The sequence below is a fragment of the Manis pentadactyla genome, chromosome 12, assembly GCF_030020395.1.
Source record: "Manis pentadactyla isolate mManPen7 chromosome 12, mManPen7.hap1, whole genome shotgun sequence".
NCBI classification, from domain to species: domain Eukaryota; kingdom Metazoa; phylum Chordata; class Mammalia; order Pholidota; family Manidae; genus Manis; species Manis pentadactyla.
The window spans coordinates 93,292,365-93,314,376 of record NC_080030.1 but is presented as its reverse complement, the minus strand read 5'-3'; the positions used below and the strand labels follow the sequence as shown (position 1 = coordinate 93,314,376).

Below are 22,012 nucleotides of genomic sequence, written 5' to 3'. Positions count from 1 at the left end.
GGGCACCATAGTACACCTTCTTCATAAAGCTATTAGACTTTAGACCTGAAAGCATAGCAGAGATATCTAATACAAAATAAGAAACACAGAATCCCTGACAAAATGAGCAGGCAGAAGAATTTGATCCAAGCAAAACTACAAGACAGAATCCCAGAAAGAAGGGAAATGAATCACAGATCACCAGTCCTCTTGATAAAGATTTCAAAATAAAAGACATAAACATGCTCATGGATTTACAGAAAAGTATTCAAGATCTCAGGGAGGACTTCAACAAAGAGATAGAAGACCTGAAAAAGAGCCACTCAGAGCTGAAGAATACAGTAACTGAAATGAAACATAAAATGGAGGGATTTAAAAGTAGATTAGACCAGCAATGAAGTTGAATCGGTAATCAAAAACTACCCAAGAGCAAAACCCCTGGTCCAGATGGATATACTGCTGAATTTTATCAGACATACAGAGAAGACATAATACCCATGCTCCTTAAAGTTTTCCAAAAAATAGAACAGGAGGAAATACTCCCAAACTGATTCTATGAAGCCAACATCACCCTAATACCAAAATCCGGCAAAGACCCCACCAAAAAAGAAAATTACAGACCAACATCCCTGATGAACATAGATGCAAAAATACTCAAAATATTAGCAAACCAAATTAAAAAATACATCAAGAGGATCATACACCATGACCAAATAGGATTCATCCCAGGGATGCAAGGATGGTACAAACATTTGAAAATCCATCAACATCATCCACCACATCAACAAAAAGGACAAAAACCACACGATCATCTCCATAGATGCTGAAAAAGCATTTGACAAAACTCAACATCCATTCATGATAAAAACTCTCAACAAAATAGGTATAGAGGGCAGTACATCAACATAATAAAGGCCATATATAACAAACCCACAGCCAACATCATACTTAACAGCGAGAAGCTGAAAGCTTTTTCTCTAAGATGAGGAACAAGACAGGGATGCCCACTCTCCCCACTGTTATTCAACGTGCTACTGGAGGTCCTAGCCACGGCAATCAGACAAAACAAAGAAATACAAGGAAACCAGTTTGGTAAAGAGGAAGTCAAACTGTCACTATTTGCAGATGACATGATATTGTACATAAAAAACCCAAAGACTCCACTCCAAAACTACTAGAACTAGTATCTGAATTCAGCAAAGTTGCAGGATACAAAATTAATACACAGAAATCTGTTGCTTTCCTATACACTAACTATGAACTAGCAGAAAGAGAAATCAGGAAAAAATTCCATTCACAATTGCATGAAAAAGAATAAAATACCTAGGAAAAAACCTAACCAAGGAAGTGAAAGACCTATACCCTGAAAACTATAAGACACGCTCAAGAGAAATTAAAGAGGACACTAACAAATGGAAACTCATCCAGTGCACTTGGCTAGAAAGAATTAATATTGTCAAAATGGCCATCCTGCCGAAAGCACCCTACAGATTCAATGCAATCCCTATCAAAATACCAACAGCATTCTTCAAAGAACTGGAACAAATAGTTCTAAAATTCATATGGAACCACCAAAGACCCCGAATAGCCAAAGCAATCCTGAGAAGGAAGAATAAAGTGTGGGGGGGTCTCACTCCCCAACTTCAAGCTCTACTACAAAGCCACAGTAATCAAGACAATTTGTTACTGGCACAAGAACAGAGCCACAGACCAGTGGAACAGAATAGAGAGTCCAGATATTAACCCAAGCATATATCGTCAATTAATATATGTTAAAGGAGCCATGGACATACAATGGGGAAATGGCAGCCTCTTCAACAGCTGGTGTTGGCAAAACTGGACAGCTACATGTAAGAGAATGAAACTGGATCATTGTCTAACCCCATACACAAAAGTAAATTCAAAATGGATCAAAGACCTGAATGTAAGTCATGAAACCATAAAACTCTCAGAAAAAAACATAGGCAAAAATCTCTTGGACATTAACATGAGCAACTTCTTCATGAACATATCTCCCTGGGCAAGGGAAACAAAAGCAAAAATGAACAAGTTGGACTATATCAAGCTGAAAAGCTTCTGTAAGGCAAAGGACACCACCGATAGAACAAAAAGGCATCCTACAGTATGGGAGAATATATTCATAAATGACAGATCCGATAAAGGGTTGACATCCAAAATATATAAAGAACTCACGTACCTCAACAAACAAAAAGCAAATAATTCAATTAAAAAACGGGCAGAGGAGCTGAATAGACAGTTCTCTGAAGAAGAAATTCAGATGGCCAACAGACACATGAAAAGATGCCCCACATCACTAGTCATTAGAGAAATGCAAATTAAAACCACAATGAGATACCACCTCACACCAGTAAGGATCGCCACCATCCAAAATACAAACAACAAATGTTGGCGAGGTTGTGGAGAAAGGGGAACCCTCCTACACTGCTGGTGAGAATGTGAATTAGTTCAACCATTGTGGAAAGCAGTGTGGAGGTTCCTCAAAAAGCTCAAATGGAATACCATTTGACCCAGGAATTCCACTTCTAGGAATTTACCCTAAGAATACAACTTCTCAGACTCAAAAAGACAGATGCACCCCTATGTTTATCACAGCACTATTTACAGTAGCAAGAAATGGAGGCAACCTAAGAGTCCACTAGTAGATGAATGGATAAATAAGATGTGGTACATATACACAATGGAATATTATTCAGCCATAAGAAGAAAACAAACCCTACCATTTGCAACAACATGGATGGAGCCAGAGGGTATTATGCTCAGTGAAATAAGCCAGTCAGAGAAAGAAAAGTACCATATGATTTCACTCATCTGTGGAGTATAACAGCAAAGAAAAAACAGAAGGAACAAAACAGCAGCAGAATCACAGAACCCAAGAATGGACTTACAGTTACCAAAGGGAAAGGGACGGGAGGATGGGTGGGAAGGGATAGATATGGGTGAGGGGGGAAGAAAGGGGGCATTACGATTAGCATGTATAATGTGGAGGGGGGCATGGGGAGGGCTGTACAAGACAGAAAGCTAGTAGTGATTTTACAGCATCTTACTATGCTGATGCACAGTGAGTGTAATGGGGTTTCTCGGGGGGACTTGGTGATGGGGAGTGTCTGATAAACAATGTTCCTCATGTAATTTTAGATTAATGATACAAAAAAAAAGATTAGGTCATGTAGAGGGGATTGTAAATGAAATAGAAATTAGAGAACAGGGAACAGGCTGAGGCACAGAGAGAAAAAAGGATCTCTAGGAGTGAAAGAATGATAAGAGAGCTATGAGACCAATTCAAAGAAAAACAATATTCACATTATAGGAGCACCAAAAGGAGAAGAGAAAGACGAAGGTATAGTCTCTTCAAGGAAATAATTGTTGAAAACTTCTGCAATCTGGGGAAGGAAATAGACACTCAGGTCATGGAAGGGCAAACAAAAAGATCTCTGGAAGGCAACACCAAGATATATATTATTTAAAATGGCAAAGATCAAGGATAAGGAAAGAGTTTTGAAAGCAGCCAGAAAGAGAAAAAAAAAAGATTACTATAAAGGAAACCCCATCAGGCTATCAGCTACTACTCAACAGAAACTCTACAGGCCAGAATTAAGTGGCATGATATATTTCATCTCCTGAAACAGTAGGACTTCCAACCAAGAATCCTCTACCCGAGGAGATTGTTGTTTAAATTTGATGCAGGTATTAAACAATTTCCAGGTAAACAAATGTTGAAGGAATTCACCACCAGTAAGCTAGTCTTACAGGATGTGTTCAAGGGATTGCTGTAGATGTCAATCACCCAAAGGCTAAAAAGCTTTCACCAGTGAAAATAAACCCACAGTAAAAGTAGTAGAGCAACTAATTACCAAGCAAATAGGAAATTAAAATAAAGCAAAATCACCTGTACACAAAAAGTCAATGGATACACAAAAATTACAGATTGACACTTAGTATAAAAAATATGGTTGACAAGATATGGAAGCCTAAATGTCCATCAGTAGATGAATGAATAAAGAAGATGTGGTACATATATACACGATGGAATACTATTCAGCCATAAGAAAGAAACAAATCCTGCCATTTGCAACAACATGGATGGAGCTGGAGGACATTATGTTCAGTGAAATAAGCCAGGTGGAGAAAGACAAGTGCCAAATGATTTCCCTCATTTGTGGAGTATAACAACAAAGCAAAAGTGAAGAAACAAAATAGCAGCAGATTCAGAGACTCTAAGAAGTAACTAGTGATTACCAAAGGGGAGGGGTGTGGAAGGGCGGGTGGGGAGGGAGGGAGAAGGGGATTGAGGGGTATTATGTTTAGTACATATGGTGTGGGGAATCACGGGGAAAACAGTGTAGCACAGAGATGGAACAGTGAATCTGTGGCATCTTACTACACTGATGGTCAGTGCCTGCATTGAGGTATGGGTGGGGACTTTATAATAAGGGTAAATGTAGTAACCATGTTTTTTCATGTGAAACCTTCGTAAGAGTGTATATCAATAATTCCTTAATAAAAATTTTTTTTAAATGTGGCTGAAATAGAGTAATCAGCAATTCAAGGTAGAGTATCATATAGTAAAGAACCTATACTTGAATCTTTTGTAACCACTAAACTAAAGCCTACAGTAAATACACACATAAAAATAAATAAATGTAAAAAAGAAAAATCCAATTACAACACTAAAGAAAATCATCAATAACAAGAGGAAAGTATCAGAGAGAAAGAAAGGAACAGAGAGGAGATTTAAAAAACAGCCAGAAAATGATTAACAAAATGCCACTAAGTACATATCTGTCGATAATCACCTTACATGTAAATGGACTGAACGCACCAGTCAAAAGACAAAGAGTGGCAGAAGGGATAAGGAAACAAGACCCATGTATATGCTGCCTACAAGAGACTCATTACAGACCCAAGACATATACAGAATAAAAGTGAAGAGGTGGAAAAAGATATTCCAATGGGGACAGAAAAGCAGGAGTAGCAGTACTGTCTCAGAGAAAATAGATTTCAGAACAAAGAAAGTAACAGGAGACACAGAAGGACATTGCATTATGATTAAGGGGTCAGTCCAACAAGAGACTGTAACTATTAGAAATATCTGTGCACCCAACATAGGAGCACCAAAATATGTAAAACAAATGCTAACAGAATTAAAGGAGCAAATAAATTGCAGCACATTCATTTTGGAGATTTTAGCACACCTCTGTTAAAGAAAATCAAACAATCATAAAGAAGGAATAATCACAATATATATCACAGAAATAAGAATTAATAGAGAATACTTTGAAAAATTAGATGCCAATAAATTGGATAACTTAAGAAGAATTGGACAACTTTGTAGAGAAATACAACCTTCCCAGAGTAACCCAGGGAGAAACAGAAAATCTGAACAGACCAGTTGCCAGCAAGGAGATCGAAAAACTCTCCAAAGACAAACCTCCAGGCCCAGATGGCTTCACAGCCAAATTGTACCAAACATTTAATGAAGAGCTAAAACTCATCTGTCTTAAATCCAAAAAGTAGAAGAGACTACTTCCAAACTCACTCTATGAGGCTAGCATCACTCTAATACCAAAACCATACAAAGACACCACAAAAAAAGAAAATTATAGACCAATATCCCTGATGAACATAAATGGAAAAATCCCCAACAAAATATTAGCAAACGAAATCCAAAAATACATTAAAAAGATCATCCATCATGGCCAAGTCAGATTTATTCCAGGGATGCAAGTGTGGTACAATATTCATAAATCCATCAATGTCATACATTGCATTAACAAAAAGAAGGATAAAAACCACATCATCATCTCAGTAGTTGCTGAAAAAGCATTTGAGAAAATTTAACATCCATTCATGATAAAAACTGTCATCAAAGGCCATATATGACAGACCCACAGGGAACAAGACAAAGATGTCCACTCTCATCACTTTTATTCAACTTAGTACTGGAGGTCTTAGTCACAGCAATCAGACAACACAAAGAGATAAAAGGCATCCAGATTGTTAAGGAAGAAGTTAAACTCTCACTATTTGCAGATAATATGATATTATACATAGAAAATCCTAAACACTGCAACAAAAAACTTCTAGAACTAATAACTAAATTCAGCAAAGTTGCAGAATACCAATTAACACACAGAAATCTGTTGCATTTAATTTAATGCATTAAATATTAGCAATAAATTAGCAGAAAGAGACATCAGGAAATCAACTCCATTTACAATTACATCAAAAAGAATAAAATACCTAATAATAAATCTCACCGAGGAGGTAAAAGCCCTATATGCTGAAAACTACAAGACGTTCATGAGAGAAATTAGACACCAAAAAATGGAGATCTATATATGCCGTGTTCATGGACAGGAAGAATTAATATTGTCAAAATGGCCATCCTATTCAAAGCAATTTACAGATTCAGTGCAATCCCTACCAAAATACCAACAGCATTCTTCAATGAACTAGAACAAATAGTTGTAATATTCACATGGAACCACAAAATATCCCGAATAGCTAAAGCAGTCCCGAGAAAGAAGAACAAAGCTGGGGGGATTATGCTCCTTGATTTCAAGGTCTACTACAAAGCCACAGTAATCAAAGCAATTTGGTAGTGGCACAAGAATAGACCCATAGACCAATGGAACACAATAGATAGCCCAGATATAAACCCACACATATATTGTCAATTAATATATGATAAAGGAGCCATGAATATACAATCGGTTAAAGACATCCTCTTCAATAACTGGTGGGGAAACTAGACAGCTACATTGTAAGAGAATGAAACAATTATTGTCTAACTCCATACACAAAAGTAAACCCAAGATGGATCCATAAGCTGAAAGTAAGTCGTGGAAGTCTAAAAGTCTTAGAAGAAAATAGGCAGAAATCTCTTTTTTTTTATTTTATTTTTTATTTTTTATTGTGAGGGCATCTCTCATATTTATTGATCAAATAGTTGTTAACCACAATAAATTTCTGTATAGGGGGGTCAATACTCAATGCACAATCATTAATCCACCCCAAGCCCAATTTTCGTCAGTCTCCAATCTTCTGATGCATAACGAACAAATTCTTACATGGAGTACAAATTCTTACATAGTGAATAAGTTACATGGTGAACAGTGCAAGGGCAGTCATCACAGAAGCTTTCGGTTTTGTTAATGCATTATGAACTATAAACAGTCAGTTCAAATATGAATACTCATTTGATTTTTATACTTGATTTATATGTGGATAACACATTTCTCTATTATTATTATTTTTAATAAAATGCTGAAGTGGTAGGTAGATACGAGATAAAGGTAGGAAACAGAGTTTAGTGTTGTAAGAGAGCAAATGTAGATGATCAGGTGTGTGCCTGTAGACTTTGCATTAATCCGCGCTAGACGAGGGCAATAAACATCCATGTATGCAGAAGATTTCTCTCAGAACATGAGGGGGGAGGTTCTAAGCCTCACCTCTGCTGCTCCCCATTTTCTCACCAGATGGCCCCCTGCGACTGTGCCTGTCTTAGGTTGTCCCTCCCTTGAGGAATCTTACCCGTCTCTGGCTAACCAGTCATCTTCCGGGGCCATACAGGGAAATGTTAAGTTGGTAAGTGAGAGAGAAGCCTTATCGTTTGAAAAGGTTAGCTTTTTACTTCTTTGCATATTTATGCCCTGTGGCTTCTATGCCCAGCATTTGTCTTGAGGTGTCTTTACCACTTGGAAGAATTATGATACTCGGTAAATTCGATATGAGGCACGAATTCTATTTAAGGGTTGTAGTTAGGAAGGAAGAAGAAAAGCTATAGAAGTAGCAGGCGGAAGAAAACATGGGAAGATTGATTATTTCTTTGACATATCTTCTTGTAGAGTAACTTCAGCATGTATAGGTTTTAAGCTACTACTTAAATTGCGCACACACATTAACCTAATAGGAGTATAGTTACCTAACCAAAGCATACCTGTAATTACCAGCCATCTCCAGTGAAACCAAGAAAACCAGTTAGGCACCTTAGGCATTTGTGAAAACTTATCTATGATATGGTGGATATTGTCCGACTGAACTTAAACAGTCTGAGAGAATTCAGATAAACTAGAACACCCCATTCCTGGGGACTGTTCATATCCCATATGTTCTTTTAACGATAAATAGTCTGTGGTTGTAAGATTTTGGAGTGCTACAATTTGCACTTCTCCTAATTCTTGGTTGAGTTCCAACAGTATAGATCCAGTCCAATTTTTGTTTTACTGCATGCACAGGCCAGCTTAGATATCTCCTTCATCTTTCCCATGGCAAGTCCAGGAACTGGTGGGATGAGTGCATCTACACCTGTGACAGTGTGTGGATCTTTGTTGAAGTTTTTTTTTTTTTTTTTCTGATCATCTTCTGTCATGAGTCTTCCCGAGAGTGCTGATGTTGGAAGTTCTTTTTCATATCGTATCTTAGTTCATTTTCGGGGTAGCCAAATTAGGCTTTGATCCTCTGTATAAACACAAACAGACCCTTTGCCTACACTTTTATATGTCCTTTATATCATTGTGTAGAACTCATTAGAGGTCACCACATAGGAACTGCATTTTTTTTTTTTAATCATTAATCTACACTTACATGACGAATACTTTGTTTACTAGGCTCTCCCCTATACCAGGTCCCCCCTATATACTCCTTTACAGTCACTGTCCATCAGCGTAGCAACCTGTTGTAGAATCACTACTTGTCTTCTCTGTGTTGTACAGCCCTCCCCTTTCTCCCACCCCGCTATGGATGTTAATCTTAATACCCCCCTACTTCTTCCCCCCTTATCCCTCCCTACCCACCCATCCTCCCCAGTCCCTTTCCCTTTGGTACCTGTTAGTCCATTCTTGAGTTCTGTGATTCTGCTGCTGTTTTGTTCCTTCAGTTTTTCCTTTGTTCTTATATTCCACAGATGAGTGAAATCATTTGGTATTTCTCTTTCTCTGCTTGGCTTTTTCACTGAGCAAAATACCCTCCAGCTCCATCCATGTTGCTGCAAATGGTTGGATTTGCCCTTTTCTTATGGCTGAGTAGTATTCCATTGTGTATATGTACCACATCTTCTTTATCCATTCATCTATCGATGGACATTTAGGTTGCTTCCAATTCTTGGCTATTGTAAATAGTGCTGCGATAAACATAGGGGTGCACTGATCTTTCTCATACTTGATTGCTGCATTCTTAGGGTAAATTCCTAGGAGTGCAATTCCTGGGTCAAATGGTAAGTCTGTTTTGAGCATTTTGATGTACCTCCATACTGCTTTCCACAATGGTTGAACAAGTTTACATTCCCACCAGCAGTGTAGGAGGGTTCCCCTTTCTCCACAGCCTCGCCAACATTTGTTGTTGTTTATCTTTTGGATGGCAGCCATCCTTACTGGTGTGAGGTGATACCTCATTGTAGTTTTAATTTGCATTTCTCTGATAATTAGCGATGTGGAGCATCTTTTCATGTGTCTGTTGGCCATCTGTATTTCTTTTTTGGAGAACCGTCTGTTCAGTTCCTTTGCCCATTTTTTAATTGGGTTATTTGTTTTTTGTTTGTTGAGGCGTGTGAGCTCTTTATATATTCTGGACGTCAAGCCTTTATCGGATGTGTCATTTTCAAAGATATTCTCCCATACTGTAGGGTTCCTTTTTGTTCTATTGATGGTGTCTTTTGCTGTACAGAAGCTTTTCAGCTTAATATAGTCCCACTTGTTCATTTTTGCTGTTGTTTTCCTTGCCCGGGGAGATATGTTCAAGAAGAGGTCACTCATGTTTATGTCTAAGAGGTTTGTGCCTATGTTTTCTTCCAAAAGTTTAATGGTTTCATGACTTACATTCAGGTCTTTGATCCATTTTGAGTTTACTTTTGTATATGGGGTTAGACGATGGTCCAGTTTCATTCTCCTACATGTAGCTGTCCAGTTTTGCCAGCACCATCTGTTGAAGAGACTGTCATTTCGCCATTGTATGTCCATGGCTCCTTTATCAAATATTAATTGACCATATATGTCTGAGTTAATGTCTGGATTGTCTAGTCTGTTCCATTGGTCTGTGGCTCTGTTCTTGTGCCAGTACCAAATTGTCTTGATTACTATGGCTTTATAATAGAGCTTAAAGTTGGGGAGTGAGATCCCCCCTACTTTATTCTTCTTTCTCAGGATTGCTTTGGCTATTCGGGGTCTTTGGTGGTTCCATATGAATTTTTGAATTATTTGTTCCAGTTCATTGAAGAATGTTGCTGGTAGTTTCATAGGAATTGCATCAAATCTGTATATTGCTTTGGGCAGGATGGCCATTTTGACGATATTAATTCTTCCTAGCCATGAGCATGGGATGCGTTTCCATCCGTTAGTGTCCCCTTTAATTTCTTTTAAGAGTGACTTGTAGTTTTCAGAATATAAGTCTTTCACTTCTTTGGTTAGGTTTATTCCTAGGTATTTTATTTTTTTTTGATGCAATTGTGAATGGAGTTGTTTTCCTGATTTCTCTTTCTGTTGGTTCATTGTTGGTATATAGGAAAGCCACAGATTTCTGTGTGTTGATTTTGTATCCTGCAACTTTGCTGTATTCCGATATCAGTTCTAGTAGTTCTGGGGTGGAGTCTTTAGGGTTTTTTATGTACAGTATCATGTCATCTGCAAATAGTGACAGTTTGACTTCTTCTTTGCCAATCTGGATTCCTTGTATTTTTTTGTTTTGTCTGATTGCCGTGGCTAGGACCTCTAGTACAATGTTAAATAACAGTGGGGAGAGTGGGCATCCCTGTCTAGTTCCCGATCTCAGCGGAAATGCTTTCAGCTTCTCGCTGTTCAATATAATGTTGGCTGTGGGTTTATCATAGATGGCCTTTATTATGTTGAGGTACTTGCCCTCTATTCCCATTTTGCTGAGAGTTTTTATCATGAATGGATGTTGAACTTTGTCAAATGCTTTTTCAGCATCTATGGAGATGATCATGTGGTTTTTGTCTTTCTTTTTGTTGATGTGGTGGATGATATTGATGGACTTTCGAATGTTGTGCCATCCTTGCATCCCTGGGATGAATCCCACTTGGTCATGGTGTACGATGGTTTTGATGTATTTTTGAATTCGGTTTGCTAAAATTTTGTTGAGTATTTTTGCGTCTACGTTCATCAGGGATATTGGTCTGTAGTTTTCTTTTTTGGTGGTGTCTTTGCCTGGTTTTGGTATTAGGGTGACGTTAGCTTCATAGAATGAGTTTGGGAGTATCCCCTCCTCTTCTATTTCTTGGAAAACTTTAAGGAGAATGGTTATTATGTCTTCCCTGTATGTCTGATAAAATTCCGAGGTAAATCCATCTGGCCCGGGGGTTTTGTTCTTTGGTAGTTTTTTGATTACCGCTTCAATTTCGTTGCTGGTAATTGGTCTGTTTAGATTTTCTGTTTCTTTTTGGGTCAGTCTTGGAAGGTTGTATTTTTCTAGGAAGTCCATTTCTCCTAGTTTTCCCAGCTTGTTAGCATATAGGTTTTCATAGTAGTCTCTAATAATTCTTTGTATTTCTGCGGGATCTGTTGTGATTTTTCCTTTCTCATTTCTGATACTGTTGATTTGTGTTGACTCTCTTTTCCTCTTAATAAGTCTGGCTAGAGGCTTATCTATTTTGTTTATTTTCTCGAAGAACCAGCTCTTGGTTTCATTGATTTTTGCTATTGTTTTATTCTTCTCAATTTTATTTATTTCTTCTCTGATCTTTATTATGTCCCTCCTTCTGCTGACCTTAGGCCTCATTTGTTCTTCTTTTTCCAATTTTGATAGTTGTGACATTAGACCGTTCATTTGGGATTGCTCTTCCTTTTTTAAATATGCTTGGAGTGCTATATACTTTCCTCTTAAGACTGCTTTTGCTGCGTCCCACAGAAGTTGGGGCTTAGTGTTGTTGTTATTTGTTTCCATATATTGCTGGATCTCCATTTTGATTTGGTCATTGATCCATTGATTATTTAGGAGCGTGTTGTTTAGCCTTCATGTGTTTGTGAGCCTTTTTGCTTTCTTTGAACAGTTTATTTCTAGTTTAATGCCTTTGTGGTCTGAAAAGTTGGTTGGTAGGATTTCAATCTTTTGGAATTTACTGAGGCTCTTTTTGTGTCCTAGTATGTGGTCTATTCTGGAGAATGTTCCATGTGCACTTGAGAAGAACGTGTATCCTGTTGCTTTTGGATGTAGAGTTCTGTAGATGTCTATTAGGTCCATCTGTTCTAGTGTGTTGTTCAGTGCCTCTGTGTCCTTACTTATTTTCTGTCTGGTGGATCTGTCCTTTGGAGTGAGTGGTGTGTTGAAGTCTCCTAGAATGAATGCATTGCATTCTATTTCCTCCTTTAGTTCTGTTAATATTTGTTTCAGGTATGTTGGTGCTCCTGTATTGGGTGCATATATATTTATAATGGTTATATCCTCTTGATGGACTGAGCCCTTTATCATTATGTAATGTCCTTCTTTGTCTTTTGTTACTTTCTTTATTTTGAAGTCTGTTTTGTCTGATACCAGAATTGCAACACCTGCTTTCTTCTCTCTGTTGTTTGCTTGAAATATCTTTTTCCATCCCTTGACTTTAAGTCTGTGCGCGTCTTTGGGTTTGAGGTGAGTCTCTTGTAAGCAGCATATGGATGGATCTTGCTTTTTTATCCATTCTGTTACTCTGTGTCTTTTGATTGGTGCATTCAGTCCATTTACATTTAGGGTGATTATTGAAAGGTATGAATTTATTGCCATTGCAGGCTTTAAGTTTGTGGTTACCAAAGGTTTAGGGTTAGCTTCTTTACTGTCTTACTGTCTAACTTAACTCGCTTGTTGAGCTATTATAAACACAATCTGATGATTCTTTATTTCTCTCCCTTCTTATTCCACCTCCTCCCTTCTTCATATGTTGGGTGTTTTGTTGTGTGCTCTTTTTAGGAGTGCTCCCATCTAGAGCAGTCCCTGTAGGATGCCCTGTAGAGGTGGTTTGTGGGAGGCAAATTCCCTCAACTTTTGCTTGTCTGGGAATTGTTTAATCCCTCCTTCATATTTAAATGATATTCGTGCTGGATACAGTAGTCTTGGTTCGAGGCCCTTCTGTTTCATTGCATTAAGTATATCATGCCATTCTCTTCTGGCCTGTAGGGTTTCTGTTGAGAAGTCTGATGATAGCCTGATGGGTTTTCCTTTGTAGGTAACCTTTTTTTTCTCTCTGGCTGCTTGTAATACTTTGTCCTTGTCTTTGATCTTTGCCATTTTAATTATTATGTGTCTTGGTGTTGCCCTCCTTGGATCCCTTGTCATGGGAGTTCTGTGTACCTCTGTGGTCTGAGAGGCCATTTCTTCCCCTAGTTTGGGGAAATTTTCAGCAATTATTTCTTCAAAGATATTTTCTATCCCCTTTTCTCTCTCTACTTCTTCTGGAATGCCTATGATTCTTATATTATTCCTTTTAGATTGATCACTCAGCTCTCTTAAAATTCTTTCATTCCTGGAGATCCTTTTATCTCTCTCTGCATCAGCTTCTCTGCGTTCCTGTTCTCTGTTTTCTAGTCCATTAATGGTCTCTTGCATCTCGTCCATTCTGTTTTGAAGTCCTTCCAGAGCTTGTTTTATTTCTGAATTCTCCTTCCTTAGTTCTTGCATATTTCTCTGCAAGTCCATCAGCATGGTTATGACTTTTGTTTTGAATTCTTTTTCAGGTAGACTGGCTAAATCTATCTCCCCAGATTCCTTCTCAGGGGAAGATGTAGCAGATGATGAAGCTGTCTGGGTTAGTCTTGTCTGGATCATATTTTTTTGCCTTTTCATGTTGACAGGTGCTATTGACTGTCAGCTGGGAGGGCCAAAATTTTCACTTGCTACTGGCCTTTCTTTACTGGGGCAACTGCGACCCCTAGTGGCTTGTGTTGGGTAATTGCGTGTAGAGTGGGTCTTTGTGTCTTGCCTGGCCGGAAGGGAGAAATTTCCCTTTCTGTGGGCGGAATTTGTCTCAGGCTGCTTCTCTGCTTTCGCAGCGCCCGGTGGGGTAATGGATGTGGGGGCTGCTTGACTGTTTGCCTCCGTGAGGGGTCTCAGAGCTGTTGCCCAGGGGGTTAGTGCACCCGGTTTTCCCTGTAATTTCCAGCTGCTGTACTGTGACCTGGGTTGTTTCCGTCAAGCTGTTAAGTCCCTGTCCCTTTAAGACTTTCAAAAAGCCCCCGCTTTTCTTTGTCACAGGGGCATCAGCTTCAGCACCCGCTCTGAGGTCTTACCCCCTGTTCTCCCAGTATCCAGGGCCCCCTGGGCATGTACTGTGTCTGCGCTCTGGCTCGGATGGCTGGGGCTGGGTGCTCGGCAGTCCTGGGCTCCGTCTCCCTCCCGCTCTGCCTATTCTTCTCCCGCCGGGAGCTGGGGGGAGGGGCACTCGGGTCCCGCAGTCCGGGGCTTGTATCTTACCCCTTTCACCAGTCGCTGGGTTCTCACTGGTGTAGCTGCTGTCTGGCCACTGTCCTGCGTCTTCTGGTCTCTCTTTTAGGGCTAGTTGTGTTTGTTGTATTTTCAAAAGTATATATGTTTTTGGGAGTAGATTCCCACTGTCCTACTCACGCTGCCATGTTGGCTCCGCCTCCCAGAAATCTCTTGAATATAATCATGAGCAATTTTTTCCTGGACACATCTCCTTGGTCAAGGGAAAGAACATAAAAAATGAACAACTGAGACTACATCAAACTAAAAAGCTGTATATCAAAGCACACCATCAGTAGAACAAAAAGGCATCCTACAGTATGGGAGGATATATTCCAGAATCCCTGATTCAGAAAAAGACATGCAGCCCTATGTTTATTGCCACACTGCAACAGCCAAGGTATGGAAGCAAAATAACTGTCCATCAACAGATGAATGGCTAAAGAAGCTATGGTACATATACACAATAGAATATTATTCAGCCATAAAAAGAAAACAAATCCTGCCATTTGCAACAACAAATGGATCTAGAGGGTATTATGCTCATTGAAATAAGCCAGGTGGGTAAAGACAAATACCATATGAATTCACTTATTGTGGAGTATAGAAACAAAGCAAAAGAAATAACAAAATAGCATTATACTCATAGACACTGAGAGGTGACTAATGGTTACTATGGGTGAGGGTGATCTGTAGTGGGATTGTGAGGGGGAATGTTGAATCACTGTGATGTACGTTTGAAAATAAAATTTTAAAAAAGAATAAAAACAAAACAACTCCTTGATCCATGGGCTGCAGAATGGATGTTGTGTTAGCAGGCAAGAAAACAACATGAATCCCTGTATATTTCCTTCAGAACTCTTGGGTGACCAGGTGCATGTCAATTAGTTATATTTTGAAAGGAATCTTTTTATCTGAGCAGTAGGTCTCAAAAGTAGGCTTGAGATAATCAAGAAACCATGTTATAAACAGATATGCTGTAATCTAGGCTCTGTTGTTACTCCATTTATAGAGCATAGGCAGAGTGGATTTAGCCTAATTTTTAAAGGTCCTAGCACTTTGGGATGGTCATTGAGCTTTGGCGTCAATTTAAGGCACCCGCATCATTAGTCTCTAACGAGAGAGTCAGTCAGCCTGTCCTTTAGAGTTTTGAAGCCAGGCATTGAGTCTCTAGTTATGATAGTCCTAGGTGGCATCTTCTTCCATTAGAAGGCTGTTTGTCTACCTTGAATGTCTGTTGTTTAGTTTAGCCACCTTCATTAATTATCTTAGCTAGGTCTTCTGGATAACTTGCTACAACTTCTACATCAGCACTTGCTGCTTCACCTTTGATGTTAGAGGGACAGCTTCTTTCCTTAAACCTCATGAACAAAGTCCTGCAGCCCTCAGACTTTTCTTCTGCAGCCTCCTGACCTCTCCAGCCTTCACAGAATTGAAGAAAGTTGGGGCCTTGGCCTGGATTAGGCTTTGGCATAAGGGAATATTATGGCTGTTTAATCCTTTATCTAGGACACTGAAACTTCCTCCATGTCAGCAATAAGGCTGTTTTACGTTCCTATCATTTGTGTATTCACTGGAGTTGCAGTTTTAATTTCCTTCACTTTTCCTTTATATTCAGAACTTGATTAATTAGCAAGAGGCCTAGTTTACAGCCTTTCTCAGCTTTTGACATGCCTTCCTCACTAAGCTTAGTAATTTCTAGCTTGATTTAAAAGTGAGACATGTCATGTGTGACTCCACCTTTCACTTGAAGTATTAGAGGCTACTGTAGGGTCACTAATTTGCATAGCTTTAATATTGTGTCTGGGGAATAGGGAGACCTGAGGAGAGGTTGGGGATGGGGAAGGGCTGGTTGGTGGAGCAGTCAGAACACACTCATTTACTGATTATGTTTGCCATCTTATATGGGCTCAGTTTGTCCCGAACTATTACAATAGTAACATCAGAGGGCACTGATATGAGATCACTCTACCAAAGATTATAATAATGACATAGTTTGAAATATTGTAAGATTTACCAAAATATTACATAGAGACACAAGCAAATAGTGTTGGAGTAATGGCACCAATTGACTTGCTGCATGCAGGGGTGCACAAACATTCCATTTGTAAAATGTGGAGTACCTGAGAACACAGGAAAGCAAAGCTAATAAAATGTGGTATGACTATGTATATGATGTTTGCCTGTCTTCTCAAATAGTCTTGACTGAACAAATCCGTATCATAAAACCTTAGAACCAGTATTATGAGCATCAAGTATTACAGTGCAAAACATTCTCAAAAGTTACTGAAGTGAATAGATTTTTTTTGCTTTTTAAATTCCACTGTTTGTTTTTTAAAGGTTTGCTGCTTTTTATCAGTTCACAGTAATGCCGTTTTCTGTTGTCAGCTTTTACAAACCTATTTTTCTTTTCCTGTTAACTGCTTCTAATTTGCTTTTGGCTTATAAAGCGATAAAAAGAACCTTACTAGAATTTGCTTAGTGAGTAAATTCCTGGGACTTGGATGTGCATTTTGCCTGGAGCCCTTTTTCCCCATTGGCTTTGCTACATGTTGAGTTGTGTTATAGATGGTGAGATTGCTAGATAACTGAGTTTTGGTAGAGAAAAAGGTCATGGTATTTGAAGGGGAAAGCTATGTAGGTAAGAGCAGAATTTCTTACACCTGGTAAAGAAATGACAAATTTTATGGAGAATTCATTTTTTGGTTGACTAGTCTCACAGCATTTTATGTGTGCTCTTAAAAAATCACTGTGTCTGCTGTTAAATTTTCTATGGTGTTTTTTTTTTTCCCTCTGTCAGGTTCTTCAGAATAGATATCCCAGCCTGTTGGCAGCCACTGATCACCTGCTTGACATTTACATCCAACTTACTGGAGAGAAACATCACTCTAGGAGTGATAGTTCTGTTGGGTGTGAACAGGCACCCGAGGGAATTCCAGAAGCCGGAAGAGAAGACAAAAGACTAAGTCTTGAGGGAAGAGAATTGTCTCTAAGGTATTGGACTAAACACTTAAAATTTTTGAGTTGATATTTTAAAAACTGCTTCCCTGGAAATTTCTTACCAGCTAGAACTGAATGATTACAAGGGGTTAGGTTTTGAAATTAGCCCTCTGGGCTGCCTCTTGGTATCAGATCCCTTTTTCAGATCTCTAGTTACTCATTGGGAAGGCAATAAAATTTTAACTTTAAGGAACAGCTTTTAAAGCCCAAATTGGGAATAGTTACTGACATACTTCTTCACTGGATGCTCTTGTGTGATTGTAACTCCAGGGAAAGGAAATCCTGGGGCAAAGTACCTCTAAAACCGAAATCAGTCAAAGGGAGAAATAAAGTTTATAACCCGTTTATTGCTTACAAAGTGCAGTCCGAGGTGTCTCTTTCCTGCTGGGGCAAGCAAGCAAGCAAGCCTTCCCCCTCACCTCTCAGGTTCTGTAAGCCCTCAGTAGCCCAGGTAATTACGCATTGTTAAGGAGATGAACAGTTCTCTACCCCTGAGCAATGCCTGTTGATATGCAGATGAACTAAAGCCAGGCGAGATGTTCTAGAAATATTACAGTTACCAACAGTGACACCTAAAGACTATAGGGTCTTGCCCACGTATAGTTGGTTCTGTGCCTTTGCTGCCCATTCTTGATGGTCGTCTTGCCCTTTGAGAATTGAGGGCAGCTCCCTTAGTTTGCTCTGGGGTTAGTGGCTCACCTTTCCCTGCTATCTTGTCTGGGGTGGATGGGGAGAAGTGCATGATAGGTCACTTGCAGGTAGGGGTAGGGACTGGGACCACTCACTCTCTTTCTCCTGAGGCTGTTTTCTTCACATTGCCAGGAGAAAGGAGAAACTTTGTTGTCAGGTGTCCCCAGACTTAAGTAGACCAAATTGTTGTCTTTGGCCTATGGTCTTTTATTTCCTGGCTTTTTTTTTTTAAAGGGATCTACTGAATTGGTGTAATAGGATTGCCCATAGCTTTGACAGTCCATCCTCATCAGCATCATTAAATATTTTTCAAGAGGTAAGATGCAGTCTTCCTGCTTGTTTTCTCTGTGCTCTGCAAGGCTATTGATTCCCATTGTTATTTTGTCTCTTGGCTGCTATTAGAATTTTTCTTTTTTGTAAGTCCTACTTATTATCCATAACTAGTTAGAATTGAGCTAATGTTGCCTTTAAGCTAATTAGGCATAATAAATGTGTGAATAAATGTTTTGTAGTTTTTGAAGCAGGCTACTACTAATTTCAAATATGGATAGTTTGAGATAAAGACAGATACTGAAATTAAAAGTAAAATGAAAAGAAAATCTCCTAGGTGATAATAGTTTTTTAAAATATAACGTGTTTCTAAGATGTTTAGTTTTTATACCAATGTATAATTTCTTAGTCTCTTTAATAGATTTGTTTTTGTCTGATCCCTGTACATGCCTCAGTAGGGCTTTTCAACTTTAGTCCAGAGAAATTTATGTGGGGTTACAAAGTGTAATCTTGTATACTAGGTTTGGGAAAAAATGCGTTATGTGGGAGGAAAGCCCTATTGAATTACAGCTCTGCCACATTGAGAAAGGACAGAGATATTTATTCCTGGCTGGTTAAGAATAAAAATGGTACTGCCTGAGGATTTATGGGCCCTTGAAACATTGACCACTTTTGCTTATAAAGTGTTCTGGGTTCTGTCAGCTGTGATTGAGAGAATAGTGACCTGTTTTGGTTTGTGTTTGCTTAAGTTACTTGAAGTTGAAAGAAGCCCCATTTGGAGTGTACACTTAAGCTCACCTGAACCCTGAAATGTTGTGTGACAGTCCTGGGATCTCACTCTTCTCTGCAGTGAGCTCTCCTTCTTTTTGTACATCTCTCGTCTTACAGACACCTTTTTTGTACTTTTAAAGCAAAAGTAGCCTTGCTAGGATTCCTCTTATCTTCTGTAGTCTTTATTTTAGAATGTCATTGTGTGTGTGTATAAAATCACTTAATTGAGCTATAATTCACATGCCATGAAATTCACTCTTTTAAAGTGTACAGTTCAGTGTTTTTTAGTGTATTCACAGAATGACATAACCATTACCACTATTTAGTTCTAGAGTATCTTCATTACCCCCAAAAGAAACTTTGTACCCATTAGCTGTCATCCCCCTTTACCCTTCTGTGAATCCCCAGGTGACCACTAATTTACCTTCTGTCTATAGCTTTGCTGAATCTGGACATTTCATATAAATGGAATTATACAACATGTGACCCTTTGTATCTGGCTTCTTCCATTCGGCATATTATCTTCGTTAATCCATGCTGTAGCATGAGTCAGTACTTCATTTTTTTATGGCTGAATAACATTTCATTGTATTGATGTACCACATTTTGTTTTTCCATACATTTGTTAAAGGCTATTTGGGTTGTTTTCACCTTTTGGCTATTGTAAATAATGCTGCTGTGAACATTTGGGCACAAGTTTTTTTATTAATATAGAAGAAATATATATGTGTTGTTGAAAATGGGAAAATAAAGGAAAGCACAATGATAAAATAAAATGTCCCCTCATCCAGACATTCCCCAACACTGTTAACACCTTGCTGTATTTCCTTCCAGATCTTTTTCTATGCATATAGGCTTAAGAACTCTTAGTATATCCGAATCCCCCCTTTAAAGACATTACCTTGTTGAAGAGATCGGGCCAGTTGTGCAGAATGTTTCACCTTCTGGCTTTGTCTGGTTGATCTTTCATTGCTCTGGTACCCTTTGGTGTCCTGCAATTTAATACAGTGTGACAGTGAGTACCTGAAGTTAGTGAAGGTTCAGCTTCAGTGGTTCAGCCCTCCACAAGGTTGCCCCCGCTTTAGACTACAGCCACAAGTCTTGGGGACCATCTACATGCATTACCTACCAGCTATAAATTCAGGGGTTCTCATGAACTCCTTAGATTGAGTAATTGATTCACAGAGCTCTTTGAAAGCACTATACTTAGGATATAATTTACAGTTTTATTATAAAACGTATAACCTAGGAACAGTCAAATGAGGTGACGCATAGGGCAAGGGTCCTGAGCACAGGAGCTTCTGTTCTGTGGGGTCAGGGTGTGCCACCTCCTGTTACATCATGTCCACCAGCCAGGAAGCTGTTCAAACTTTGAATGTCCAGCATTTCACTGGAGTTGTAATATGTCACTGGCCATCTGATTGACCTATATCCAGCCCCTTTCTCCTCCTCAGAGATTGGGGGTAGAGCTGAAAATTTCAGTCCTCTAATCAGTACTTGGTCTTTCTAGCCTCTGCAGTTCCTCCCTTAAATTACTATTTTAAGAGGTGATCAAGAGTCACCTTGCCTAGTAGTAAACTCAAAATCCAGTCCTAAGGGGCTCTAGTGAATAACAAAAGACACTCCTCACTCCTGGTAATTCAAAGGATATTTGAAGCTTCTGTGTCAGGAATTTATCCGGCCATTGACAAAGACCAAATAAATTCTCTCCCTTTTTTTTGAATGCTTGCATGAAGTTTATTGATATATTTGGTGATGTTACAACCAGATTTGTTCTTTGTTTTGCCATGCTCACGGTGTCCTTTCCCTTGTCATTTTATTTCATCTTTCCCATAGATAGAAGTTTAACAAAATGCTTGATATATTCAAATTCAACTTTTTTAAGGCAGACTTGATTTTTGGTGGTGATATGTATTTATATTTCATTACATTAGAAGACATATATATGGTTGGCCCATTCAGTTGCTAAGATTGAATCCTGGATTAGTGTAATGACAATGTGGTCCCTTTATTGCATACCTGGAAATTCCCTTTACAGCTTGAAAGTAATCTTGTGTTGTTATTTACACTGTCTGAGAGTACCGCACCAACCATATACCTACTGATTTTGCCTGAATTTCAGGTTTACAAGATTTTTTTCTGTTTTTTTCTAATTAAGCAGTATTTTGATAACAAAGCCTCATATTTGTTTGTGTCCTGTCTGAATCATGCTGAAGCCCTTGTGTGTAGTGTTGGCATGTTATATGTATTTTCCTTAGTCCTTACAGGAATGGTACTGTTGGACGTTCCTCCTTTTGTTGCCAGAATAGTGGTGCTTTGCTATTTATTATTTTAAAAATCAGTTGGCATTTACCTTGGTTCTTTTAATAGGCTCTGGACTGTTTCACAGCAATGCTTTCTAAGCATACAAGCAAACTGAAAATGGCAGAAGTCATTGGAAGCAAATTGAACATTTCCAAGAAAAAGGTATATAGTGCTATTTTTACTTCCCCACTGAAAGGAAACTGGGATATTTAGCTTACTGGTGTCTGGTTGTTCCCTGGAACACTTCTTGCAATAACCGTCCCCTCTGTAACAGCTAGTAGTTTCATTGCTGCCTCCCATAGACATAGAGCTCTAGCTCCCAGGTAGGTTTTTCCATGTATTCCATGTATTCTTCTGCGGGCTTCCTTGTGTCCTGTATCACATGCGTGATTATTTTTCAGTGTTTTAATGAGCATGCTATTCTCTATGCTGTGGACTCACAACTGGAACTGTGTCTTAGTAACACCTTTGTGCCTTTATGCACAATTAGATTTTTCTGACTTTTTATTATTAGTATCTTAAAACTGAGAAGTTGAAAAGAATGAACACCCATACCATTACTTAGGCTAATTGC

At 38.8% G+C, this 22,012-nt stretch overlaps 1 protein-coding gene across 3 annotated transcripts in view; it reads left to right on the top strand.

The window, feature by feature from the left end:
* The window catches only part of MDN1 (midasin AAA ATPase 1), a 180,192-nt gene that overhangs the window by 40,711 nt on the left and 117,469 nt on the right, over positions 1-22,012 (top strand). For all 3 annotated transcript variants that reach the window (XM_036882440.2, XM_036882434.2, XM_036882449.2), the window contains exons 10-12: positions 17,204-17,397; positions 18,328-18,409; positions 21,505-21,600. In XM_036882440.2, the coding sequence (XP_036738335.2) occupies positions 17,204-17,397; positions 18,328-18,409; positions 21,505-21,600 (372 nt within the window). The remainder of the gene's footprint in view (positions 1-17,203; positions 17,398-18,327; positions 18,410-21,504; positions 21,601-22,012) is intronic.